The 27,960-nt window shown below is 40.0% G+C and overlaps 1 protein-coding gene across 9 annotated transcripts; it reads right to left on the bottom strand.

Annotated features, from left to right (window-relative positions):
- LOC140520627 (uncharacterized) lies at window positions 1-27,960 on the bottom strand. 9 transcript variants are annotated; one of them, XR_011972605.1, is made up of 7 exons: window positions 25,135-25,265; window positions 20,593-20,747; window positions 14,781-17,155; window positions 2,326-14,725; window positions 1,255-1,401; window positions 829-963; window positions 1-430 (listed from the first exon to the last, which is right to left on the bottom strand). XR_011972605.1 is itself a non-coding variant. In XM_072634686.1 (4 exons), the coding sequence occupies exons 2-4, from the start codon at window positions 26,741-26,743 to the stop codon at window positions 19,201-19,203; spliced, it is 1,725 nt and encodes a 574-aa protein (XP_072490787.1). In that variant the 5' UTR covers window positions 26,744-26,821; window positions 27,818-27,960; the 3' UTR covers window positions 18,584-19,200. The 9 variants fall into 9 exon arrangements, 6 of the variants coding, with proteins under 6 accessions (XP_072490787.1, XP_072490779.1, XP_072490813.1 ...); XR_011972603.1 differs by having other exon boundaries at window positions 2,236-14,725; XR_011972604.1 differs by having other exon boundaries at window positions 829-1,401; window positions 2,438-14,725.

Below are 27,960 nucleotides of genomic sequence, written 5' to 3' on the forward strand. Positions count from 1 at the left end.
TGGAGTGATCAATTGATTTTATTTCAAGATACATTTTGGAGTCTCACAGGACTATTGGCCCACATGTAATCTAGTCATTTAGACAAGCTGTTCATTGACAGGTATGTTCACACATGATAGAATTATGCTCGGATATGTTTGCACACATTCTTAGAGGTAGAATGTTCACTGGTGGTCTTGATCTCGCATATTCACAAGTCTCCAAATGCGTTATAGATTTCCTTATCAGATGCCCAATTATCCCCCAAAGAAGACTTGCTCGGGTGTAACACGTTAGGGCTTGTTGTTTCAGGGAAAAATTGTGCCATGATTGATTGTTTGAACTTAGTGGCTCTTGAGTAGTTTCTTTGTCTAACTTCTACATTCATTACAGTTACGACTTTCTCTTTTTTCTGGAGTGGTCTCTTATAAGAAATGATTCCCAGGATACCTAAGGGACAAGAAGGAGATCTGGAAGTATTCCTTGGGCTAAGGAAATTATTCTCCTCCTCCCATCCTCGTAGGTGCCTCATTTTCTCATACTTCCACCACCACCACCACCACCATCCCCCTCCTACCCCCCCAGTAATTCCAGAGAGGGAAAAGATCACTGAAAAGAAAATGAGTTTGCCTAGAAGAGAGCCAAGATATACTCCCTGTGCCCTTTTCATATGGCTGAGGCTTAAGAACAGGCATGGTTTCTTGCTAGACAAGATAAACTTCTTAATTCCCCCTATAAAGTTCTTGTGGTACATCTGTTTGGCCCAGAAAGGTCAAAGAACAAGAGAGATGGATAGGTCAGGAGGTTGAGGGAGGTGGTCTTTCCCCTAAAACCCAGGGTTTACTTACAGGAAGTCACGAGCAGAATTAAAGCTATCCACAGCATATAAAAAGGCCACAGGACTATGTAGTAAGTGTTTTGCACTGCATTTACTTTTTCCAAAATGAATACAATCAGCATCAAGGCAATGAAGAGACTACTGCCTATGGTCAAAAGGAGAAATAGTAGCCCTAAGGAAAACCCAACTCAGTAACAGGAATGGGACAGAATTGCCAGAGGGTCATAGGATCATATATATTAGGACACTAAGGGACCTTAAAGGTCCTCTAAGCCAACCCTTTATTTTACAGGTGAAGAAACCAAGCCCCAGAATGGGTAGGTGACCTGCTCAAGGTATTGTTCTCTCCACCCCTCCAGCGCTAGGTTGGTCCCATTCTGTAACTTTAACTCCCCAGCTCAAGGGCATGTGGTAGCTGTATGGCAAGGGTTCTAACCTGTTAAGAAGGAAAGAACAATGAAGATAAAATGGCAGTGCATCTTCAATGTAGGAGAGGTACAGAAAAAACCAAACAACCATGTGGTGAGCAGGAAGCCACAAAGAACAGCTGTGATCATGAAACCTTGAGCAGTCTGGAATGCGGCTGTAGAGAGAAAAAAAGAGGCTAACTAAGAGAAGTACAAGCCTTCTGAAGGCAGCTCTACAATGGGAACAAAGAGATTTCATTTCTGTGAAAGCCACAGCTGTGGTCAAGGAAGAAGATACTTAACAAAGCTACAAAATGAGCCATGGCTGGGGAAGCAGTGGGAATGCCAGGGAGAGCAAAGACCAGAAGGAATGGGGTTGAAAGGTGTTGGTGGGGGGTGTTAGATATGTCCAGCAAAGATATTGGGGATATAGGGGACAGAGCCATCACAAACTTGGTTAGTGGGGTTGTTAGTTCAAAATAAGCAAGGGGTTCTTACGCCAATACATAACATCTGCCCAGCAGTTTTTGTTTAAACAATCATGCCAAATGCCAATATGCTTCTCCCATGTATGGTCAGCTGATTTCAACACTGCCCATGTGTTTGCAGCAGAAGAACATATGACCAAGACCAGGAAGGCAAAAACGCTGAATGTAGTACAGATGGGCATGATTAACCACTGAGGGGCACTACGGCAGTTCCACCGGGAGTATGTAGACAAGTTTCTTAACACTACAGGTGGAGTCCTTGGGGAGATAAGGGATTATAAAGGAACCTTCCCAATCCAGCTCAAATCCCATTGCTATCCCTGAACTCAGGTCAAGGCATTTTCCATCCCTTTCAATTTATCCATAAGCCTAAAAAATATTGTCTAATCTAGGTCATCCCATCAACCTTAATCCAGAATGACTCAAATACTTCCCTATGTCTCAAATTCCCCAAAGTCCCTAATCCAGAACTACGTAAATTTGATGCCTTCCCAAAAAGACACACTTAGGTGATACCCCTACCTTGTCACTGAGCCCCCTATTACAACTCCCCTCAGGAACATGGAGTCTGAAATAACAAAACATGTCCCTTGTACTCAGATGTATAATCACCCAGCTCTTGAATCTCTTCTTTTAGAAATCCCAGTTCCTCAGTCCCTACGAGTTTCTGCAGGCCCCTTTGCTAGTACATCACTTTGTCTGGACCCTGCATTTATTCCTTTACCGATGGTACTGTTTGAACGTTGGTCTTTCTGTCACTAATTTCACGGACTTTGGGGATCTCTGAGAGTCAGACATTATCTTAGATGCCCGGGAACCTTTCTAACTGGTTTAGAACCTTTTTTTGCTATCCCCTCCCCCATCCTTAGACGTCTGCCTTAGAACTTCTGACCTCACAATCTCATAGCTAGGTATCCTCTACCAGGATCAAGTTGGGCCTTCTGGAGAGAGACAGATCATGACAGAAGAGAATGACAGAGTTGGGGACAGAGTGAAGGGGACCAAACAAAGCCCCTGTTGGGAGAGAGAAGACTGTAGAAAGATCATTTTCATTTTTGAGGCTACTGATTCTACCTGAGTGACTATGAGACTACACTGTTTAAACAAAAAAAGGGTTGGTGTTGGGAATGGGTAGATAAGGGAGGAAGGTTAGCAGGACTGCACCATAAATACCTGCCTAACTACCTGCAAAGAATTCTTTTTATTGTGATCCAGTACAGACACTGTTCTGTTTCATGCAAGAGGGCTAACAGCAGTGCTCTACAGAGATCCACTATGGACAACCTTGAGAATTAGAGGTAGAGCTGTGACTAAAACAGAGATCTTTGATTAGAAGGCCACTGCTTTTTCCTTCTCCCTACATAGTTCACATGTGCCATCCACCTTCTTTGAGGCACTGAAGGCCCCAAAGGTGACATCTCCATTTCTGATTATATTCTCATGAAGCATTTTCAGAATTGGGCTTCCAGACTAGCTGTCATAAGCCCATCAACCTTGAGTTATACTAAAGCTGATGGAGTAGTCAAGCCAAACAAAACTCTAACCCAGCATGACCCTAGCAGAGTAGATATAAGAAAGGCTGTTCCTATGGAAATCTTTGGGTAAATGAAGGCTTGTTGAAAATGCAACACAAGGGATTCTTGGTCATATATAAGTGGAGTTAGATGGCCTCTGGTGTTCCTTCTAGTTCTTAAATTCTTTGCTTAAAGTCTTCTATATATTGTTCTGCTTTTTTTAAGATAACAAATTTCAGATTTTCTAAAAAGATAAGTGGTCTAAAGATATGAACAAATAATTTTCAAGAGAACTATAATCAATAACTTTATGAAAGACTGCTTTAAATCACTAATAATAAGATAAATGAAAATGAGAATAAATCCATTTTACCATACACTCAGAAAATTGACAATGGGAACAAAAGATGGCAAGAGTCAATGTTACAAAGGCTATAGAAAGACAAGTTGCATTGATTTACTGTTTACAGAGTTCTAAACCGGTATGACTCTGGAAAACAATTAGGAATTATGGAATTGTGCAAAAGTCACTCCCTGATTCAAACCATTTGATCCAGAGATCCCACTGCTAGGTAAATAACATCTAGAGGTGGTCAAAAACCAAAATAAGGGTCCATATATACAAAATATGCACAACACTTTCTTTTGTGGTAGCAGAAAATTAGAAACACAGTGAATACTCATTGGTTAGAAAATAGATTAAGAAAACTGCAGCATGTGGATGTTATAGAGTATTACTGCACCATGAGAAACAATAATATAAGAAATTTAGAGTACCATAGGAAGACATACAAATTAATTCCAAGGAAAGTATGCAGAACAATATAAGCTACAATAATTATAGGATTTGCATCCTCACAACTCTGTGAGGTACGTACTATCTCTATTTTATAGATAAGGAAACAGAGGTTCAGAAAAATTAAATTACTTATCTAGGATCACGGTGTTGTTGCTGTTATGTCCTTTGTTCTCAGAGAAGACCATGATACCAGGGAGGTGATGCCATGACATGCAAATGAATTAGATTTGAGGGAGGGAGGACTGTGCAAAGTCACCAGCCTCCCTTTCAACTCAGGAGCCATCTGGGTCCTGTGGCCAGATATAGATCAGGACAACTGGAGATGGCCCAGGACCCAGGATCATACACAGAGTAAATGTCTGAAGCAGGACTGAAACTCAGGTCAATCAATCAATAAGCATCTATTAAGTACTTACTATGTCCCAGATCCTAAAAACAAAAGACAGTCCCTGCCCTTAATAAGCTCACAATTTAATGAGGGAGAAAATACGCGAATAACTATGTACAAACAAGCAACATACAGGATAAGTAGGAAATAATCAATAGAGGAAAGGCACCAGAACTAAAATATCAGGAAAAGCTTCCTGTAGGAGGTAGGATTTTAGCTAGGACTTAAAGGAAACCAAGAGGTAGAGATAAAGTGGGAGAGAGTTCCATGTGTGGGAGACAGTTAGTGAAAATGCTTAGTCAAGAGATCTAGGGTCTTGTTTGAGGAACTGCAGTGTCTCTGGATGGGAGAGTACATGGTCGTCATGGGTGGGGAGGTTATGCAAAGAATAAGGATACTAGAAAGGTGTTGGGGAGAGGCTATGAAGGGCTTTGAATATTCGATTCAGAGGTTTTTATATTTGATCCCAGAGGTGATCGCGAGTCACTGGAGTTTACTAAATAGATGGATGACATGGTTGGATCAGTGCTTTAAGAAAATCACTTTGACATCTTTTGGATGGACTGGAATGGGGAAAGATTTGTGGCAGTGAGATCAACCAGGAGACCACTGCAACAGTCCAGGTTTGAAGTGATGATGGCCTGTACCAGGGTGGTGCCAGTATCAGAGGAAAGAAGCGGGTGTATGCAAAAGATGTTACAAAGGCAAAATTCACAGGCTTCGACAGCAGACTGGATGTGGGAGACGGGAGAGAGTGAGGAGTCAAGGATATCCCTTGAATAAAGTAAGTTCACTCTGTCCTTTTGGTGACCTCTCAAGGAACATAACATGCGCGAGTTGGCCATGCCTTAATGTTTTGGGAACTAGCCACTCCCGGAACACATAGATAATACTTGGAAGATCTGGCTAGTCCTCCCAGTATATGATTAATTAGCTTATATCTTGTGGCCCCCGTATGATATGTCCTTGACGAACAAACACCTGCATTCCCATGGCCATGTGCCTGACCAGCTTGGAACAGTGTGCGGAGCCGTTGGCAAAAAGCCTTCTTTGTCTAGGTCCCTATAAACTCCCCTCGCTTAGTGCAAGTCCTCGGAATCTCACCCATGGAGAGGACGCTCTGCCTGGGACCTCTTTGCTCCCAATTCGGACCCTGAACACTGTATCCCGGGATTCCCCAGCTGATGAAATTCAGGTGTTGGTGCTCCTCGAATTGGTGATGTTTTTCTATTTCCTCTTATATTTATATTAATATTGCTATAATTATATTAGTATTAGGCTATATTAATTATTTCTGCTGTAGCTCTAAACTGTTCATGCATTTGCTTTTTCTGTAAATCAATAAAATATCCAGCTTCTTCTTCTCAAATATGTCTTATTGTAGGTGCGAATCTGAACCATAAATTTCCTTAATCATACATAATTGGACGAATCTGAACCCCTTTTGAAATCACAATACATACCTACATTTCCCAGTCCCATGGGGGACTGGGAGGATGGTGGTGCTCTCAACAATAACTGGAAAGATTGGAAGGGGTGGGGAGAGTAGGGGATAAAGATTATGAGCTCACTTTCCTGACAAGTCCAGCATTATCCATCACACTACCTAGCTGCCTGAACAACACACTTGACAATTGTAATATAAACAAATAGACTGTGACATGAAGACAAGTCATCCAAAAAAAGGAAAAAGGGAAGAAAGAAGAGGGAAGGAAGGAGAGAAAAAGGAAAGAAAGGAGTAAGAGAAGAACAAACAGAGAAAGGTAAAGAGAGTGGAAGGAAAGAAGGAATTCAAAGCATATTTTGGGAACCAAAAAACCTGCTAACATTCAGCTACATTAACAGAAGCAGAGGATCCAGGCCTAGGGAGGGGATACCAGCACTGCACTCTGTCCTGCTCAGACCACATCTGGAGTATGTTATTTCATTTTAGATACCGCATTTTAGGAAGGACACTAACAAGTCTAAGAGCCAGAGGAGGCCAACGAAGACAGTAAAGGGCCTCAAGATCATGAAGTGAGATGATCAGTTCAAGTTAATGGGGAGATTTAGCCTGCAGAAGAGAAGTTTTAGTAGGGGAATATAATGACTATTTTCTGTTGTTTAAAGGGGATCTGATTGGTACTTCTTTATGCTGGAGGTGAGAGCTAGGAGCAACAGGTGGAAATTGCAGAGGTAGACAGGTTTGATGTAAGGAAAAACTGCTTAACAATTAGTGTTTCCAAAATCAGAAATGGCCTGCCTTACGTGTCTCCCTCAGTGGAAGTCTTCAAAGAAGGCTGGATGACAGTTTATTGTTGTAGTTGTGGTTGTAGAGGGGATTCTTACTCAGAGTATAAATTGAAACAGATAGTTCTGAGATCTCTTCTTAATCTGAGATTCTGTAAATCTGCAACCTTGCTTCAAATCAGCCTCAAGAGATTGACATCACAAAAGCCAAATAAGAGAAGGTAAAACTGATTTTCCTTTTTTTTAAAAAGCACCTGTAATCAAAAGGGATTACACAGTACTTTCACTTTAAGTTTGGATCTTAAGATACAATGACATGCACTAAAACAAGCTTAATAGGCAATTCAGTTTTATTACTACAAATAGTGTAAGTTAGCCAGTGTACACATATAAACAGTAGATAATAGTTAAGACAGAATAGGAAAAGAAAAGGTATACATCACCAGCCAAGTCTGAATTTCATCACTCTGGCGACCAGGGAGGGGGGAGCAGCTGGCAAAGGTCCTACCTAGGAGAACAGAAGCAGGTGTCCCCACTTCTGCAGTTAAGACCTCCAAAGATCCTTCTCCCACTCAGTCTCTTTATACATGTAGCTTAGTGGAAAAGAGGACTGTTAGAGCAAAGTGATCAAAGAAGGAACCTTGGCCAGTTCTCTGCTTTGATGAATGTGCTCAAGGACTGGCCAGGTTTTATGACTCTTAAGATAAGGGTCTCTTTGCCCTGGCTACATGGTTCATTAATTCTTTCAATATTTATGTGTTGCTTCCTATGGCACTCCCAGTTACGCACATCAGCTTTAAGTTCTTTATGTCAAGTTATGTGGCAGTCACGCAAGGGGGTGGGGAGAATCTCCTCAGTTTCCCCCATTATGCAAGGGGCTGGGGAGAATCTTCCTCAGTTTCACTACAGCACCATTTTTCAAAACCATGAGAACCTCTACCAGACAGCCTCCCTGGCAACGCCCTTCAGGCTTGCCCTGGACCTTCTGAGGTCTTGGTCTCATTGCTGGACACTGAAGCACGACAAGTTATCTGGAGAGAGAGTCAGGTGTGAAGTGTCTGACAAAGGAAGGGGCCAGACTCACGAAACCACAGGAAACTAGAGATGGACATGCACTAAATGACCATTTAGTCCAACCTCCACATTTTATTAAAAAAAAACAACAACTGAGGTTTGGAGAAAGGAAGGGACTTCCTCCACATCACCAAGTTCATCATGAACAGAACTGGGATCAAACTCCAGGTTTTCAAGCTCTTTTCACTGCATACAAACTTGAAAGAGGGATCTTCTTCCTTCCCTCTCTTCTCTTCTCTTTTCCCTTCTCTCCTTCCTTTCTCTGATCTCTCCTCCTCCTCTTTTTTTTAAATTTATTTTTATTTATTTTTTTATTTAACTTTTAACATTCATTTTTACAAAATTTTGGGTTCCAAATTTTCTCCCCTTTTGTCCCCTCCCCCACCCCAAAACACGGAGCATTCTAATTGCCCCTGTCTGCCAATCTGCCCTCCCTCCCTCCCCACCCCTTCCCTTTGGAAGGCAAGCAATTCAATATAGGCCAAATCTGTGTAGTTTTGCAAATGACTTCCATAATAGTCGTGTTGTGTAAGAACTAATTATATTTCCCTCCATCCTATCCTGTCCCCCATTACTTCTGTTCTCTCTTTTGATCCTGTTCCTCCCCATGAGTGTTGACCTCATATTGCTCCCTCCTCCCCATGCCCTCCCTTCCATCATCCCCCCCACCCTGCTTATCCCCTTATCCCCCACTTTCCTCTATTGTAAGATAGGTTTTCATACCAAAATAAGTGTGCATTTTATTCCTTCCTTTAGTGGAATGTGATGAGAGTAAACTTCATGTTTTTCTCTCACCTCCCCTCTTTATCCCTCCACTAATAAGTCTTTTGCTTGCCTCTTTTATGAGAGATAATTTGCCCCATTCCATTTCTCCCTTTCTCCTCCCAATATATTTCTCTCTCACTGCTTGATTTCATTTTTTAAAGATATGATCCCATCCTCTTCAATTCACTCTGTGCACTCTGTCTCTATGTGTGTGTGAATGTGCGTGTGCATGTGTGTGTGTGTAATCCCACCCAGCACCCAGATAATGAATAGTTTCAGAGTTACAAATATTGTCTTTCCATGTAGGAATGTAAACAGTTCAACTTTAGTAAAGTCCCTTATGACTTCTCTTTGCTATTTACTTTTTCATGCTTCTCTTCATTCTTGTGTTTGAAAGTCAAATTTTCTTTTCAGCTCTGGTCTTTTCATCAAGAATGCTTGAAAGTCCTCTATTTCACTGAAAGACCAATTTTTCCCCTGAAGTATTATACTCAGTTTTGCTGGGTAGGTGATTCTTGGTTTTAGTCCTAGTTCCTTTGACTTCTGGAATATCCTATTCCACGCCCTTCAATCCCTTAATGTAGAAGCTGCTAGATCTTGTGTTATCCTGATTGTATTTCCACAATACTTGAATTGTTTCTTTCTAGCTGCTTGCAATATTTTCTCCTTGACCTGGGAACTCTGGAATTTGGCCACAATGTTCCTAAGAGTTTCTCTTTTTGGATCTCTTTCAGGCGGTGATCTGTGGATTCCTTGAATACTTATTTTGCCCTCTGGTTCTAGAATCTCAGGGCAGTTTTCCTTGATAATTTCATGAAAGATGATGTCTAGGCTCTTTTTTGATAATGGCTTTCCGGTAGGCCCATAATTTTTAAATTGTCTCTCCTGGATCTATTCTCCAGGTCAGTTGTTTTTCCACTGAGATATTTCACATTCTCTTCCATTTTTTCATTCTTTTGGTTTTGTTTTGTGATTTCTTGGTTTCTCATAAAGTCATTAGCCTCCATCTGTTCCATTCTAATTTTGAAAGAACTATTTTCTTCAGTGAGCTTTTGAATCTCCTTTTCCATTTGGCTAATTCTGCTTTTGAAGGCATTCTTCTCCTCATTGGCTTTTTGACCCTCTTTTGCCAATGGAGTTAGCCTATTTTTCAAGGTGTTATTTTCTTCAGCATTTTTTTGGGTCTCCTTTAGCAGGGTGTTTACTTGTTTTTCATGCTTTGCTTGCATGTCACTCAATTCTCTTCCCAGTTTTTCCTCCACCTCTCTAACTTGATTTTCAAAATCCTTTTTGAGCTCTTCCATGGCCTGAGCCCATTGGGCGGGCTGGGATACAGAAGCCTTGACTTCTGTGTTTTTCCCTGATGGTAAGCATTATTCTTCCTCATCAGAAAGGAAGGGAGGAAATGCCTGTTCACCAAGAAAGTAACCTTTTATAGTCTTATTTTTTTTCCCTTTTCTGGGCATTTTCCCAGTCAGTGACTTGACTTCTGAGTGTTCTCTCCACCCCTACCTCGCCTCCAGATCTGCCCAGCCAGCACTTGGGGTCTGAGATTCAAATGCGGCTTCCCAGCCTCAGGGCTTTGGGCAGGGGCAGGGCTGCTGTTCAGTGTGAGATTAAGTTCAGGTGTTCAGGTGGGGGCAGGGCTGCCTCACGGGCTCCGTTCCCTCAGGGGGTTTATGCAGAGACCTTCAACAATGGATCCAGGCTCCTGCCTGCTTGGGGAGCCCTGGTCTGTTCCTGCCTCCGCTGCTGCCTCCCGAGGGGGCCTGAGTTATGGGGGCACCCCACTCCCCTCTCGACCCGCCAAAGAGACCCTCTCACCGACCCTTGTCACCTGTGGGTGGAGGGACCCACATGGCTGCTGGAAATTCCATCCCTGAAGCCTGCTCGGATCTGCTCCTTTTGGTGCTGCGCCACCGAGGCAGGGTTGGGCTCTGCTCCGGGTCCAGGGCGCGAGGGACCTTTTGCGAGAGGTTTTCAGGCTCTCTGGAGCAGAAATCTCTTCCGTTCCGCTCCGTGGCCTCTGCTGCTCCAGAACTCGCCGGTGGTTCCTTTCCTTACAGGTATTTTATGGGCAGTGGGTTCGGAGGTAGCGTATGTGCATCTTTCTACTCTGCCATCTTGGCTCCGCCCCTCCTCCTCCTCCTTTTCTCTACCCCCCCATAAAGAAAAGCATATTTCAAAACTTGAGAACCGATTAATGCTGTGAACAGCTATAATAATAATGAAGCATTTTACCCTCCTCATGACAGAGATGATGGATCTAAGATACAGAATGTTTAGTCATTTAGTTTTGTGACCTCATTTGGGGTTTTCTTAGTAAAGATACTGACGTGGTTTGCCATTTCTTCTCCAGCTCATTTAAGCAAACATGATCATGTGACTTGCCCAGACTTACACTTAATGATAGTATCTGAGGCCAGATTTGAACTCAGGAAGCTGAGTCTCCCTGACTCCAGGGCTGACCAGGATCCTATCTGCTGTGCCACCTAGTTTCCAAGGTGGAGAATAGGATCTACATTTTTGGACACAGCCAATGTGAGGATTTCTTTTTTCTGACTATATATACATTATTTGTTATGAGGGCTTTCTTTTTCTTTCTTTTTTCCCAATGGGGATGGAAGAAGGATGAGGTAGTGATAAGGCAGCAAAAGAAAAAGAAAGGGGTCATCAAGGCATCATTTTTAAAAATGCACAGAAGAGAACAAGAAGGCCAGAGAAAAACAGACAAGCAGGACAGTTCTAAAAGCTACAGGTTGAATTTATTATACACTTAAAAAATGAGCTGAATGTAATATAGACCTATAGTTTCACAGATAATACCTTTTCTGCTTACAATGCTTATGGAAATGTTTATATTATTTGGTGTTAAGTTCAGAATAAAAATAAATAAATCATATATATATGTATGTATATACACACATATTTAAAAGTAGTCATGCCTTTTTTCCTCTCAGGACTTCTCTTTCAGGCTTCATTATTTCTCACACACACATTTTGGCCTATTTTACTCCAATTCCTGGTAAATCCCCCTTTCCAACTTGGTAAGCTATTAGTTCAAAAATGTAATATTGGACATATAAGAGTTCATACTTATAGGAGTTCAGAAGTTAGTGATAACCTAGTAGTAAGGGAGGCAAAGTGGAAACGGTTTTGATAACAATCATGTCTGATGGGGCCTTTGTGCCCCAGCCCTAAGATCATGTCTCTGGAAGCCTTCCAATTTCTTAGTAGGCCCCTGTCCATGAAAAAATTATCTTTTGTTGCAGAACACATTTTCTTATCAAAACAGCTAGAGGGGTGCTTGGCCCAAGGATTTTTGTCCCTGGCTGGCCCAAGGACCTTCTCTTCCTATTGGCACCAGATACCCAAGGTTCATAGCTCTGACAACTCCCTTAATGTCTGGTATACTCCCTACACTTTCCCATCCATGATTCTCAAAGACACCGGCATCCCTTACATTACCTAATTAGTATCCCTGGCATTCCTTTCCCATGCCCCTTTGATGGAATCCTAATAAAGCTGCCTCCAGCCTGAATATTCTAACTTCATTATAGGCTGCACTGATCCGGGCCCACTGTATCTACCAATTACTCTCCCCAATGTCCTAACTTCTTCATATATGCCTCACTGCTCACTAGAACAACAGGTATGTCCATGAACTCATAGTTCTCACAGAAACAGCGCTGCCCTCAGACTCATTTATCATAATTCCCACAGAAACAGCAGGTGTGTCCATGCACTCAACCACAACCACATCCACCTAGTCCTAGACAGAACCACAATAGCTAGCCAATTGGAGGGCAGCATGACCAGAAAATTTAACCATCAAATCATAGATGGAACCCCTCTCCTCCATTACTTAGTCCCTTAACAAACTCCTCCTACCTTTTTAATATTAATCATATTCCTATATTCTTTGTAAATTTCTGTAATGTAATTGCATCTTTATACTATAAAAATCCATCTTGGTTTCTCTGAAGTTGCCGGTTCCTCTGGAATTTAGCCCACTTCTTGAAAGGCGTCAATCTCAGTAAATGCCTATGCTTGAATTAGAGGTGGTCTGACTCGGGATTCTTTGAAATGGTTCCACCCCAATACATCACCATTTCCATAAAAACCCTAGCACCATCCTTAGTCTCTTTCATTCTCACTTCCCTTAAGGACCCATGCCAGCTTTTGCTAAAGTGTTACAATAAACTTTTTGACACGACTAAGAGAAGGCTTGGATGTGTGAATTCATTCTAGGTGACCCTGCTTGGCATTTCTGGGGTCCTAGCACCCCAAAACCCATTCAATGTTCACTGGAGAAATAAAAAAATGATTAGAGTCAGTGGAATTGTTTCAAATTCACTGAAAGTGTTGATCTTCACGTTCTCTTTTTAAAGTTGAAGCTCTTTTTAAAAACTTTGAACAGTGATTTAAAAATTCTCTCTTCTTTACCAATGACTAACACCCCAACAAAACCCTCCCTTGTAGTAAATCTGTATCACAACAATTCAACATGCCCCTCTCAGATAAAGTGTACCTGCTTCTACACCTGTATTCCATAGCCTCTCTTAAGGAGGATGCTCTCAAGACTAATAGTGGATAAAGTCAGAACCCCAAGGGGCTTTAATGAGTTCCCATTATAGAAGTTTCCCCTACCCATTACAGATAAAGCTTCACTTTAGCCACATTCTTAGTAATGAAGACCCTCCAGGTTACTGCTTTTCTTAACCTAGGTTAGATCAATATTCTACAAACTCTAGTTTAGGTTTTAAGAATTGGGGGCAGGCTGTTAAAAGAGAAGAGCCAGAGTTCTATTCTGTTCACAAAGTATAGCAGTTTAGATTAAGGATCAGACATTGCTGCTATACTCCTCTCACTCTCCAGGAAAACTAAGGATGAACCTACAAGTTAAGTCTCTACTCAGACTGTTTCCTCATCTATAAAACAAGGATAACATTTGTATTACTTATCTCACTGGATTATTTTGTGGCTCCAGCAAGGTAATATGTATAAGGTGATTTCTAAAGCACTAGGTAAGTGTGAACTACATTATTGATTTCTTTACTCTGTGTCACTTTCCTTCACCAGTCTCAATCCCAAGGAACGTTTACATTCTTTTCTCTATTTTCTGTGTCAGAGCCTCTTAACCTTTTGTTTGTTTGTTTCATGAACTTTTTTGGCAGTCTGGTGAAGCCTGTGAACTCCTCAGGATGTTTAAAAATGAATAAAATAAAATGTATAGGATTACAAAGGAAATCTATCATATTAGTTATAGAAATATATGTGTATATATATGTATGTATATATATCTGTGTCTACATATGTGTCCGTGTGTGTGTGTGTGTGTGTGTGTGTGTGTGCAACAAGTTCACAGACTCCAGGGTTAATAAAATCCCTTACTGTAGATGGACTCATCACACTACTCTGTAGCCAGAACTTGATTTTCTTTTCATGTGAAAATAAGAGGTACTTAACAGGAAGGTATAGGGCAAGTTTTTCAAAATACTTAGTAGGGTTTTTTAAAATTGAATTCAAAGTATTTAAGTGTACATTTTGGCCTATTTGCAAAGTAGCCTTACTCATGCACTCCAAATACCATTACCTAAAAATTAATGTATCCAGTTATACAAATGTAGGTAGGTACTGATCATTCCACTTCTCTTTCCAAATATTTTTTAAATCACCTTAAATATTTTTATAATTCTGTTTTTCCATAATTTTTCTGGACATTAGTGTCACATAAACTTCTGAGGATAAATCTTGACCCACCAAATGTCCTAACTCCCAAATGCCCACTCTTCTCAGCTCTAATTCATGTGGGCTATGTGGGACCCCATGTCAGATCTAGCTCCATGATAATTTTCTCCCTTTCATAAATTGACACTGTTATCAGGGAAATTTTCATGATCATTCATGTCATCCTGCATATTGTTATTGGGAAAGTAGTGTGATAGAAGGGAGACATTTAGAGTCATAAGACCTGGGTTCAAATCTTGACAGTCACTTCCTATCTATGTAACCTTGGATAAGAAATTTCTCTGGGCCCCAGTTTCTTCATCTGTAAAATGAGGAAGTTGAACTAGGGTGCCTTCCAAGGTTCTTTCCAGCTCTATATCTATACTGTAATCAAATAGGCCAGATAATTAGCCTTTCCTCATTGTCAGTTACAGGAAAACATATCTTGTATAGCACAACAACATAAGGGGACCATAGAAGTGCTGGAGAGGCAACACAGTGAAGAACACTAGACTTGGGAATCAAAAAACCCAGCTTAGTCATGCTCTAGCACTTATTGTTTATTTGCCTATGGGCAAATCACTGAATTTTTATCAGCAAAATGATGCCTAATAATCCTTGCACTATCTACTTCAGTGGATTATTGTGAGGAAAATACTTTGTAAACTATAAACTATAAATGTGAGCCATTATAATTGTATTATAATATTATATTTATGTGACATACTATAATAAATAACACGATATTAGCACCATAGCACCCAATTCCATATTATTAAATCTTGGTTAATATCTCAAAGAATAACCATGGTATATATGGTATGAAATGGTAGAAAAAATTTTTAAATTATTCATATTTGGCTTGGGAATGTATTTTTATGCTTCCATTTGAATATGGCATCTAAGTTCTGAGAATTCACAATATTCAAACTAAATAATGAAACTAACATCCAAAGATCTAACTAACTCAGGAGGAACTGGAAATTGACTACTCAAGCTCTCAGAACGATGCCAACCAAGCATCAGGTTAAAGTAAAGGTGACAAGCCTGAAGTTGCAAGAAACCTTAATGTTTCCATTATCCTCATCTTTGCCCCCTCCCCAACCCTCTCCACCTTGGACTTTGCCCCTGGCTTGCCTGGCTCTCACAGATGAGTGTTTGCTTTGCTTTGTTACAAAATAGGCCTCCAAGCCTAGTTACCTCTTTATCATGCCTCCCTCTACCAGTTTACCTCTGCACTAACCCACACCTATCCCCACCCTACCTAATCTTTCCTGTTCTCCTTCATCTGTTATTCTGCCTTTACAAGGTAGTTCCTTAAAGGAAAGGATTGCCTTGCTTGCTTTTATTTCTATTTCTAGTGCCTTAGCACTGTGCCTAACCCAGAGTAAATTTTTAATAAGTGTTTTATTCATCTAATCTAACATTTTGTATAAAGTATAGGTGTAACTCATGTAAGTTGGCAGTTTATATAGAGGTATATAACAAGTCACATTAGGGTAGCTAGGTGACACTGGAGTAACACAGAGTATTGGGCCTAGAGTCAGAAAGATTTGAGTTCAAATTTGACCTGACAAGTCTCTTAACCTCTGCTGCTTCAATTTACTCATCTGTAAAATACAGGTAATAACAGCACCTACCTCCCAGGGTTGTTGTGAGGATCAAATGAGATACTATTTGTAAAATCCCTTAGTGAAGTGCCTGGCCCATATTCCCTTTCTTCCCTACCCACCCCCTCAACCCCTTCCAATATATAGTAGAATTTGTTTTATTAACATCTCTAACAAATGATCATCTCTGTTTGAATATATTTAGTAACCAAGAGCCAACTAATTCCTGGGTAAACCCAAACATCTGCTTCTAGCTGGAGCTGCTGGTTCTCATACTGCATCAATATTTATCCTCCTATAACTTTTAGCCACTTTTCTCACTTCTGTCCTTTGGAACAATAAATAGATCTACTTACTTTTCTACATGACATTTTAAGTATTTGAAGATAGCTAGTATGCCTCTCCTTAGGAATCTTTTTCATTGTCCAGGCTAGACATTCTCTGTTCATTTAACCATTCCCTCTATGCCATGGTTCTCAAACTGGCCTTGTCACTCTCCCCTAAACAAACTTCAATTTATCAATGCTTTTCCCAAATTGTGGTGTCTAAAATTTAACACACTACTATTAATTCAGTTTTACCAAGATAGTAGAGTGTGACCATTACTTTCTGTGATTTGCATACTACTTAATTCAGCCTAACACTACATTATACAGATACATCATAAGACTCTTTTCCTCAGGTTGGGAGGTAATTTACATTTACATATTTTCATTTTTGTTTTAAATGTCATGGTTTAAAGTTTTTTTCCTGTTACTGCTGCTGGGCCAGAGCAATGGCTCCCTAGCCTCATCTGAAATGCTGAATAAAAAAAGGGTGTATTTTGTTTTTGTTGTTTTTTTGCTTTTTAAAAAAGTAGACTGAAAGGATACTAAAGATTTCAAACTACATTCATAAGCAGTCATGGAATTTTAGAAAGGAAAGGAACTTTAGATATAATTTTAACCAACCCTTTCACTTTACAAGACTGTTATATAGAAAGTCAATGCATTTTGCCTTATATGAAATGCCCTTATAAGGCATTATATAAACTATTATTATCATTATTATTGTTACAGATGAAGATATTAAAGCCCAGAGAGATTTAAGGAATTCAACCAAGGACACACACAAATGTTTTGAAAATAGATTTATCATTTACTAAATTACCATGATTGGGATCAAAATAGTTTTGTTTCTTTTGTCGTGGCAAGCAGGAGTAGGTGGAGTTGATAGTCAATCAGAACAAAACAGTTGTCCTATGTATAGGGCTTTCTGGTGGATGCTAGTTCTTGATCTGTGAAAGAGGGGTCCAAAAGGGAATAATCTGAGGACCACTGGCTGACTAAAGCACCTGTCAATGTTAATAAGAAAAGAATTTCATTAAGAAGAGTAGTGATGAAGAGTATATATCTTTAAGCAAATCCAATACATAGACATTTAGATTTATTTCATAAAAAGTTAAAAGACAGGGATTGAGGAGAAGCATTCACTTTCACATACACACACACACACACACAGAGCCTTCCTTTAAATGGCAATCTCCACTAGAACAGTGAAAGTAATTTAATTTTACATGAAATTTTTGAGGAACACACACCATCATATAAAGAGGCAACTATTCAATTGTGTCTAAACAAAAATAGCTGTCTAACTTGGAGCTGAGGACAATCCCCACGTGATTAATCCAGAAATGGCCATATTCCTTTGCTTCTCCATTGAATGCTCTTCAAGACAAGACCTTTCAAAGCACACACTTCTGAGATGCTCCATTCTCACAGAACCAAGGAAAGGGGGAAAAGAGAAGTCATCACACTGATAAGGAGTTGAAAGGATTCATTTATGAAAAAAAGACCAAAGAAGCTGAAAAAGCAGTATGACTCCTAAAGGAAGAAGGAAAGACCCCACAACTTACACTCATGAAAATAATGTCCCAAGAGTATGGAATAATTGACAAATCTGTTTCCTTGCCCTACAAGATAGCTGTAAGGTATTATCCCCATTTCACAGAGAGAGGAAGCCAGGGCTCAGAGGGTGAGATTAGTTAGCCACAGATAACTTATAAGTGGCTGACCCAGGGTTTGAACCCTAACGCTTCTGATTCTAAGGCTTCTTCTACCACACCATACAGCTTTTCTGATCCCCTAACAGCAGTCCCTTTGAGAAGTCATATCCTTATTTCAACGAAGCTGCTCAAAACACTTGAGCGAATCCCCTTTGGGTACTCCATTCACACACACACAAGGAAAGTTAGTCTGACTACATTTTACTTACTTATTGTTATTTGCTTATTACTTCCTAGTCACACCTTATTTTTTGAACCCATGTGGTCACAACCTAATTCTTGGCTCAGAATAACTTTTGATTGTTTCTAAAAACCCAATCTACATTCAAAGGATGCTTGGGATATTCAAAGTGGTATGTGGTCGGCTCTAAACTCAGCTCCCAAAGGGAGCTGCACATATACCTTGAACTACAATAGCAGCACTGATGAAATATGTTGGTAGCTTCCAAGGGGGAACTATTTTGAAAGTTCCAACACTCACTGAGACCTCAAAGCTGTGGCCTGATTGCTTAAAAAACAAATGACTTACATCCATTTATCCCACTTAGTTTTTGACTGGGGTAGCAGAATGATAGTTAGTAAATACCTGAAAAATGTAAATTTTTTGATAAAAAATATAACCAAATAATGATATTACTGGAGTTAGGCTAGAAGAGAATGACACGTACACCAACTGGAGATCTACCCCAGAATGTAACCCGAAGAAACAAAATGGCATTAAAGGAACAATGGAACAGATTTAATTGTTGGAATCAATGACAAAACTTAGCCCTTTTAGTTTTTCTCATTAAGCTAGTAGCATTTACTTTGAAAAATCCATCTGGTATACTGACCAACCAACACAAATGTAAAATCTGTTCATAAACCTGAACTTTAAACTTTATCTTTCCACTGCCCAAAATACTCAATCTTCAAATTCTAATCTTGTTCACCAAGATTCTATTTCCAACTAAATTGGTATTCTCAGCTGACTTAACAAAACTTATTCTTTATTCAATCCCAATGCTTCTTTGCCTACACATGCCGCAACACATATGTATTAAGAAAAACACATGGTATTAAAAGGGGAGGAATAGGACAATTTTGTGGGAATTAATAATGAAAGGCAGCTTCTCTTCTGGCTGTTGTCATTAACCTTGAACAATTCATCTTTTAACTAACACCAACACAATATAAAATATTTCTGTTTAGACAATGAGCACTGAACTTCATCTTTACATTTCCCAAACCATTCAGTCTTCAGATTCAAATTTTGTTCACTGAGTTTCTGGTTAGATCCATTCATCTTGGCATCTTCTGCCAACTCAAAGAACATAGTCTTCACTTCTTTGGTATTAATGCATGTGAATTTTTTGATGGTAACTGAAATAGGATTTATCACTGAAACATTTCCCACACTTGACACATTTGAAGGGTTTCTCTCCTGTGTGGATTCTCTGGTGAGTTATCAAGTGGGAACTTCGACTGAAGCTTTTCTTACATGTAGCACACTTAAATGGCTTTATTCCTGTGTGGGTTCTCTCATGATTGACAAGGTCTGAGCTGCGACTAAAACTTTTCTCACACATTGTGCATTTATATGGTTTTTCTCCTGTATGTATTCTCTGATGAGTAATGAGGTTTGAACTGCAGTTGAACTTCTTCTCACACATAAGACATTTATAAGGTTTTTCTCCAGTATGGATCCTCTGGTGTGTAAGTAGATGTGAACTCCGACTGAAGCTCTTCTCACAGTTGTTACATTTATGGGCCCTCTCTCCTGTATGAATTTTTTGATGGGCAGCAAGATTTGAATTCTTAGTGAATCTTTTCTTACATATGAGACATTTATAAGGTTTTTCTTCAGTATGGATTTTCTGATGTTGTATCAAATCTGAGTTCCCAATGAATTTTTTGCCACACTGATGACATTTGTGGGGTTTCTCTTCTGTATGGATTTTCTGATGTGTAATAAGGTATGAAAGCCCACCAAAACTTTTCCCACAATCAATGCACTTGTAGGATTTCTGTCCGGTATGTGTTTTCTTATGCCTAGCGAGATCTGTTTTCTGAGTGAAGCTTTTGCCACACTCAGTACATTTATGAGGTTTCTCTCCAGTATGAATTAGCTGATGAATTAAAACATCTGATTTTTGACTAAATTTTTTATCACATGTTGAACACTTGTAGGGTCTTTCCCCTGTATGGGTTCTCTGATGCTGTATAAGTTTTGATTTACAAATGAAGCTTTTTTCACACTTATCACATTTATTAGTATTGTCTACTAGGTGGATAGTCTCATGGTGGAAGAGATGTGTTCCTTGACTGAAGTTTTTTCCCCAATTAGCACATTCATATGTCTGGGATTTCTTATGTATTCTCTCATGTGCAACAAGGTTGGATCTCTGAGCAAAGTTTTTCCCACAAGCATCACATTTATGTGGTTTTTCCCCTGTATGGACTCTCTCATGAGCACTGAGATTTGACTTCTTATTGAAGTTTTTCTCACAGACAGTGCATTTATAGGGTTTTGTTCTTGTGTGGCTTCTCTGGTGTGAAATAAGATATGATCTTTTGATGAAGGCTTTATCACATAGGAGACATTTAAAGGATGTTGGTGCTGCCTTTTCTTGGAGACAAGAGATTCTAGTTTCTATGAAGTGGGGATGTTCTTCAAATTGAGTGGAATTCTCAATAGTAATCAAAAGACTTATAAATCTCCTTTCTTGAGGTATGGCCATACCTACCCTTTTCTGATCAGGGAATTCATTCTCACAATCCCTCCCGAATTTAGGATGCAGGGAATTGTCTCTTTTGCACCATTCCAAAGGCAATGCTTCTAATTCCCCATTTTCTGGATTTTCTAGTTGAAAATTTTCCTCTTCCTTTTCACTCTTGTCTCCTGCTAACACAAAGAGAGATTCCAAACACCATTCTCTCCCTATGTAATGTCTAATGTGGAGATAAAAAGTCTGCAAGTGAGTTCTAATTATGTTGAATCCTGACTATATTGGGGTGTAGTTAGAGGACAATATTTGGGAAGGACTAAGTTCTTTCAGCTGCAAAATCATCTGGCTAGGACTGGGATTTAGTGCTCTCAAACAAGGAAAGAGAAAGAGGCACATTCTCTTCACACACACACCCCTCCCCACATCTTCCCTAAGGGAAATAATGGATTTATTTTTCTTTACGATAAACTATTAGAATTATATAAATGTGAACTATTATTCATGGGAACACTGGTTTGTGGATTTATTTCTAAGAAAGGGTCATAATTGCCAGATTTCATTAGCAATTTTCTCCTGGGGACATGAGAAACCCCAATAAGGGTGGGAGGGTAAATAGTTAAGAGTCATCATCTCTGGGAGAATATGTAAATACACAGCTTGACATAGCAGGCTTGACTTGAAGTCCAGAAGACTGGGTTCAAATCCCACCTCAGAAACTTAATTGGTGTTTGACCCTGTGCACAGTGCACAATGGTATCTCATGTTCCTCAATGGCAAAATGAGGAAATTGGGCTTAATGGATTCTAAGGTTCCTCCTAACTAAATCTATGATCTTATGATATCTGCAAGATTTTCAAAACACTTGTGCAATTGGATCATAAGATAGCCCATATCTATTATATGAAGAATAAACTCATAATATTTTTTGAGTCCTCTTAATAAGAGAAAGATGGGGAAGGATGGGCTTATAATGCTAGGGCTTCATCATATTCATAACACTGCCCTCTTATAGAGCTAAACATATTAAGGACTTCAGGTTAAATTCTCCTGGCAGCCCTCTAGTTCTTAAAATAATTTTTTAAAAAAAAATCCCCAGATCAAACCAATAAATTATTTGCAATGATTAATCATTTCAGAGCAGAAATTGGTGAGGGAGATGGTAGAACACTGATAGGATAGTTCTCTTTTTTCCTCCTCTTTAAGCCATGGTCTGTCACTAGATGACAATGAATTTTTTGCCCCTTAAATAATATCATCTATTAAGGATTGTAATCTGTATTATTAGAAAGACTACTGATGAAATGATGAATTTTGAATAATTAAAGAACCAGAGTTTATATATATATATGTATATATATACATATATATACATATATATATATGTAATACCCTCTATCACTAGACCCCACCTGATAACAATCAAAACACCAAGGCACACTGAACACTATCCCTTTATTCTTACCTAACCATTCTTTTATTCATATTTCATAACTCAATTCTAAGTCCTGGCAGATATAAATAAAATTTCTTTTAGTCTAATCAAGTTAGAAATGATCCTACTACTGCATACCTCATCTAACCCTCTGGATATAAAAACTAGTAAAGGAATTGAGTGGAATCTGTATAATTAAAAATTCCCTAGGAAAGTTTAACTGGAAGGTATAGAGGATTTGTCTTAACTAATTTTCCTTCATTCAATAGCACTAAAACCACTCTTTGTTCTCAATTTCATTTTCATTTTTCCCTCTAGTCTCAGAGGAAGAGCTGTCTGTCTGTTATCTTCTCTAAAGTCAACCTTCCCCTCTGAATCCATCCATGCATTAGTTATAATCCCTTTCCCTTAGGAGACTTTTCTCTCATGCTTTCTCCCTTCTCCAACATTGTCAGCTTTCCCCCTTTATTGACACTTTTTATTTTGCCTTCATGCACATACAGATTTTTCTTCCTCTCCAAATAAAACTAAACTTCTTGAACAACTGGACTAACTCCATCACTCCCATTTCTTCTTTATCTATTCCTTCTCTAAACCACTGACATTTAAAAAAAAAGTTTTCATTACACTGAATCAACTCTTTTGTAGATTATGATAACCACTTTTAGATAAGCATCCTTTTTCTCTTCTTGAGTTCTCTGTTATATTTACCACTACTGGCCATCCTTTTTTCCTTAAAACTCTCTTCTCTCTTAATTTCTCTGATACTACACTAATCTCTTTCTATCCTTACCCTTTCACTAGAAGAGGCCTTAGAAATCATTTAGTCCATTCCTTTTACAGATAAGGAAACTAAAGTCAAAGATGATGGTGATGAAATGACTTGCATATGGTCACACAGCAAATAAATGGCAGAGTTAGGACTTGACCCTAGATCTGCTGACCCCAAGAACAGTGCTCTTTTAATTATACCATGCTACCAGTCTCTTTGTCCTCATCCCAACCCCAACTGTTGGTGTTTCCCTAAAACTCATTCTTCAGCCTTTTTTCTCTTTTCACTTCCTTGGTCAATTCTTTCCCACTTGAATGTTATTGATTCCCCAAACCCTAGTCAATCCTCTGACAAAATGATCAGTTTTATATTTCCAAGTGTCTACTGGATAACACTGACTTGGATGCCCCATCTATCTCAAACTCAATTTATCTAACAGACTACACAGAACTCATTGTTTTCCCTCTTCTCAATCTCCTTTCTCAATTTTCTCATTTCAGCTAATTGTACAACCGATGACCCAAGCTCATCATACCAATCAATTTCATTTTTTATATTAACTGTCAAACCCCTGTAATTCTTCAAAATCTGAATCTTTCTAGTCTCACTACTAGGTCCAGCATTTCATTATCTCATATCTGGATCACAACTTCCTCTTACCTAGCATACCTCTTCTAGTCTCTGTCCCTCCAATCAATATCCATAGCACAAATCTTTCTAAAATAATGATATTTATCATGTTATTGTTGAACTCAAAAACATTCAATAACTTTCCACTGTTTAGTATACTGGGTCCTAACTCATCCTAACACTCATAGCTACTTGTAATCTGGCTTTTCTTTTACTTCTCAATCACTGTTCCCCAGTAAATATTCTTCAATTCAATCAGACCTTAATGCCTAATGCCACAATCATGGCGATGATCCCATATTCGTGCGTTGGATCATTGTATTTTCCTAACTGCTCCAGTTATCTAAATTCAACTTTTCTGTGCCTGCTTATATCACTTCCTCAATGAAACCTGCCTTAATAATTCCACTGTTCTCTTCTTTTTATGATGTCAATTGCACTTACAATCTAATCCATACATTTTGGCACTTGTAGTACTTTATGCTATGCTGACTTTTTGCTTATTTTTTTAATGAGTCTTCCTAACAAAACTAAAAGCAACTTGTCATATATTTTTTTAATTTCCCATTGCAAACAGCATATACTTAATAATAGGAAATGAATTAAATTCATCGCCATTGCTTCATGTTTTTATTGCTTCGTGTTTTAAACATCATAAATATTAGTATTTGTAACTTGAGGATATCTTCAGTAAGATGCAGTGTAGTAGTATTAAATACCTATAGATATTCCCTCACTTAAAGAAAACTCAATTTTAAAAACCCAAATTATTTTTTTAAAAAAGATATGTCATAGGCTTATTATTCATACTACAAAATAATTTTTGTTTTGCCAAAGTATTCACTTAAGAAATGGCTTAGGTAATCAGTTTCAATGAAGTTTTATAGAGGCTTTGAAGTAGGGAAGAAAAACAGAAACTCCCCACAAAGAAACATTCAAAACGTCTGGTATTTTTTTTAAAGATGGTCCAGGAAAGTAATATTGTAAGAAATAACTAATAACAATAAAGGCGAAGCCTCTCCCAATCTGGAATGGAACATCACAAATATCTCTGAGTCAAGAACATTTGGAAATAAGAATACCTGTAGGAGAGAGAGGCATAGAACTATTATAGGGATATACACCAGTATACATCAACCCAAAATGGTAACACATGACTTTCAAAACTGAAGAAACTTCTGCAGTTAAGGCCCAGTCTTTACTGGTCCTAGTTTTCACATCTTAATATATTAATATAATATCCCATCTCTGTCATGTAATTGCTGTGTGACTCTGGACAAGTCACTTAATTTCTAATTATTCAAACTGCTCTCTAAGACTGTAAGTTGCAGAACAGTTGACAATTTGCATTGATGGACAGTTTTCTCATCAGGAGTTCCTTATACCAGTGAAATCAAGACAAAAAGTTATGTATTCTCTTACATGATTTTCCTAGAGATGACCCAACTCTAAAAGTTTCTCCCAAGTAATGTACTCAGTTTTCTACTCATTTATTTAAAAACTCCCTCTGATTAGAGTCCCATGATCTCAGGGGAACTTACTATCTAGAAAAAGGTATATAAAAACTGCTTTCTCTTCAGAACCGAGGACAAGTTTGACGCTACTCAGGAAACTGGTTTATAAACTGATTGGGAATGATGCTGTCTTCCAAAACTATTACAATTCAGATCACAAATGGCCCTGCAATTTCGAATGCACCAGGACTGCTCAGTGCAGAAGGCCTTACCAAATGGGATCAGATTCTTGCAATTCTTCGGCATAGATTCCCAGCAAAGAGGGTTCTGAGAAGGATCCAGACTCACACATTCCTCTCTGGAGAAATAGACAGCTAGATCCTCGAACATCAAAGATGCCTGAAACAACATGAGACACCCCACCCAACCCCTACCTGACTCAGTATAGAAGGTTCTCACCATTTGAGGGAAATTCATTTAAGCCAATCCCTCTTTTTAAAAAAATTTATTAATATCTTTTTATATCACTTTTATTTATACCTTCCCATACCCAGTCTACCATCCTTTGTTACAAAGAATTTTTTTTTTTTAAAAAGAGATACAAAACACTTTGGTAAAACCAATACATCAACGACATCTGGCAACATATTCAGTATTCCATATCCTTACTCCTCTGCCTCTGCAAAGAAAGGAGGTATATTTTCTTAACTCTTCTCTGGGTCTAAAGTTGGTTATTATAATTACAAAGCATTTAGTTTTGCTTTTTCCTTTCCATTTACACTGTTGTCATCACTGATTTGCCTAGAACACTTAAAAGGTTAAGTGATTTCCAAAGCCAGTATGTACAAGTATGTTTAATGCCAGATATTCATTAAGCCATGCTTCCTTTCAAATATTTGAAAAACAATGATCATGCTCCTTCAAGTCTTTTCTCCAAGCTAAAAACAAGCTAAAGTTTACTCAAGCAGTTCCCATATGACAAATGTCTCATGCCTCACATCCATCATTTGCAAATTAGGAATCTGACTAGATAACCTCTAAGATTCCTTCCAGTTCTATGATCTTATATGTAACGCACAAGTTTCATACATGGCAAAGTAAACAATCAGTACATTCAAGGGATACCAATAAAAATCACTCCCCTGTGCCCAACAAGATCCAAATCATTCAACAATACTACTGTACATATATTGTGGTATATTACAATTAATATCACAGTTTGTAAGCTCATAAAAACAGAATTGAAAGGGACCTTAAAGATCATTTCCTGCAACTCCCTCATTTTATAGATAAGACCAAAGAATCAAAGAAAAGGCCACAAAATTAGCAAGCAAAAGGAAATACTTTTGGATGGCATGGGATAAAATATACATTTCACAGTTAATATTGGATTTATTGTTTGGATATATCTGAATTTCATGACAAAAAAAAAGGGGGGAGAGTTTGCTGAGAAATTTGGGCAGTGTCCTTAGCACAAGTAGGGGAGAGTTCTCAGATTCAGAGGGACATCTGGGCAAGGTTTTTCCTCTAGGTCTTTTCCTAGCCTTGATTCCTTATCAGAAAGCAACATTCCGATGTTAGTTTCTTAAGAACAAACTTTGTGGAATAGAGAGACTCCAACTCAAACCTTGAAGTTTTTCATCAAGTTATCTCTCATTCCAGAATGGGAAAGGGAGGAAAAGGGAAAAGGTACAAAGCATAAGGAAATTAAATTAATGCACCAATCTCTCACTGAGCGTGGAGTTGTGAGAAAAGATAATAACTTTGGCCACAAGAGATGGATTAATTTCAGTATTCCTGGGGAGCAGAGGGCGTTCTGAAACAAGGACTACGCTTTCGGAAGGAATCATGAACAACACCTTACCTGGGGCCCAGCAGCATGGACAGAAGCCATTTATTTCCTGATCTGTGATGCTTCGCCTCTTCAGGAAAAAGCAGGAATCTGGAGATCAAGAAGGGCTAAAGAAGAGAGAATCCACCTAAGAGACATGCTTTATAGCCCCCACTAACCAACATGCAGGTTCTGTCCTTATGTACGAAGGTTACTCCACTCCTAACACGCCAGACATGGAGAGAGCTGCACTTGGGGGGTGGGGGGAGGTGGAGGGGTGCTGGTTCCCACATTACTGACGCTGCCAGAAGGGCATGGGGGGTACCCAAATGAGATCCGAGACAGCAGCACACGGCTGGCATCCACCGCCGCGAACCCGCCCTTCGGTGGCACCAGCACGGGAACATCAGGAAGCAGCACCAAGGCATCGGAACCTCCGGCCCGTCCTCCCGTTCTAGCGGGCATGGGTCTGCTGGGCGGCATCCCTAAAGGGCCCTGTGCTGTCCTCTTCTGCCTCTGGTCAGCCCCGGCCTCGGAGACCTCAGCTTACTGCTCTGAACAAGCTGGCAAAGGGCAGGGCGTGGGGTCCTTCAGGACCACTCGGGACGCGCCCGTGCGGGGCTTTCTGTCCTCGTGTCACCACGACGCCCGGGCCGGGCACCTTGGTGATCACAGCTGCGGGGATCCCTCCCGGCCGCTCACCCCGGACACGGGCGGCCGGGCCACGCTGGACGCGGTCACGATCACCCGAGGGCTCCGGACGTCGGGCCTCACGGACGGCAGGCCCGGGAGCGGACCCTGCGGGGCACAGCCCCCCGCCCCCGGGGGTGTCGCAGACACGCGAGGTTCCCCGCAGGACGAAGAGGCGGCGCGCAGGCCTCCTCCCAGAGCTCGCTCCTCTTTGACCCGGACCCCCTTCTCCCTGAACCCCCTCACGCGCTCTCCTCCCCGGGGGGGGCCTTCCTCACCCACATCGGGACCCCTCAAAGGATCTCCCCTCTTCGGCCTGCCGCTCCAGAGGTGGGGGGGAGGGGCCCCAACCTGGGGTGGAGACGTTTCTCGCCTGTCGCCATCTTGCTTTTCCCCCCCTTTCCCTTAAAAAACCAACCCAAACCACACCACACCGCCAATCATCGTCGTCAGCTCGGACGCCCCGCGGCCCAGTCTGGGCTGCAAAGTCCGTCTCTAGGGAACCGCGGGAGGGTCCCCGAGGCCGCGTGGCGTCATGGGAAGTGTAGTTCCCAGGAGTCCTTCAAAGCGCAGGCGC

This window comes from Notamacropus eugenii, chromosome 1, assembly GCF_028372415.1.
Source record: "Notamacropus eugenii isolate mMacEug1 chromosome 1, mMacEug1.pri_v2, whole genome shotgun sequence".
In the NCBI taxonomy this organism is placed as follows: Eukaryota; Metazoa; Chordata; class Mammalia; order Diprotodontia; family Macropodidae; genus Notamacropus; species Notamacropus eugenii.

Bases quoted from the DNA above. Each gene is read 5' to 3' on its own strand.
- LOC140520627 (XM_072634670.1), bottom strand. The intron at 25,293-26,726 runs GTAAGGTGTTGT...TGAGTCAGGTAG, and splicing joins TCCATGCTGCTGGGCCCCAG to GGGTTGGGTGGGGTGTCTCA. The intron at 20,751-25,134 runs GTAAGGCCTTCT...TCTTTGTGTTAG, and splicing joins CAAGAATCTGATCCCATTTG to CAGGAGACAAGAGTGAAAAG.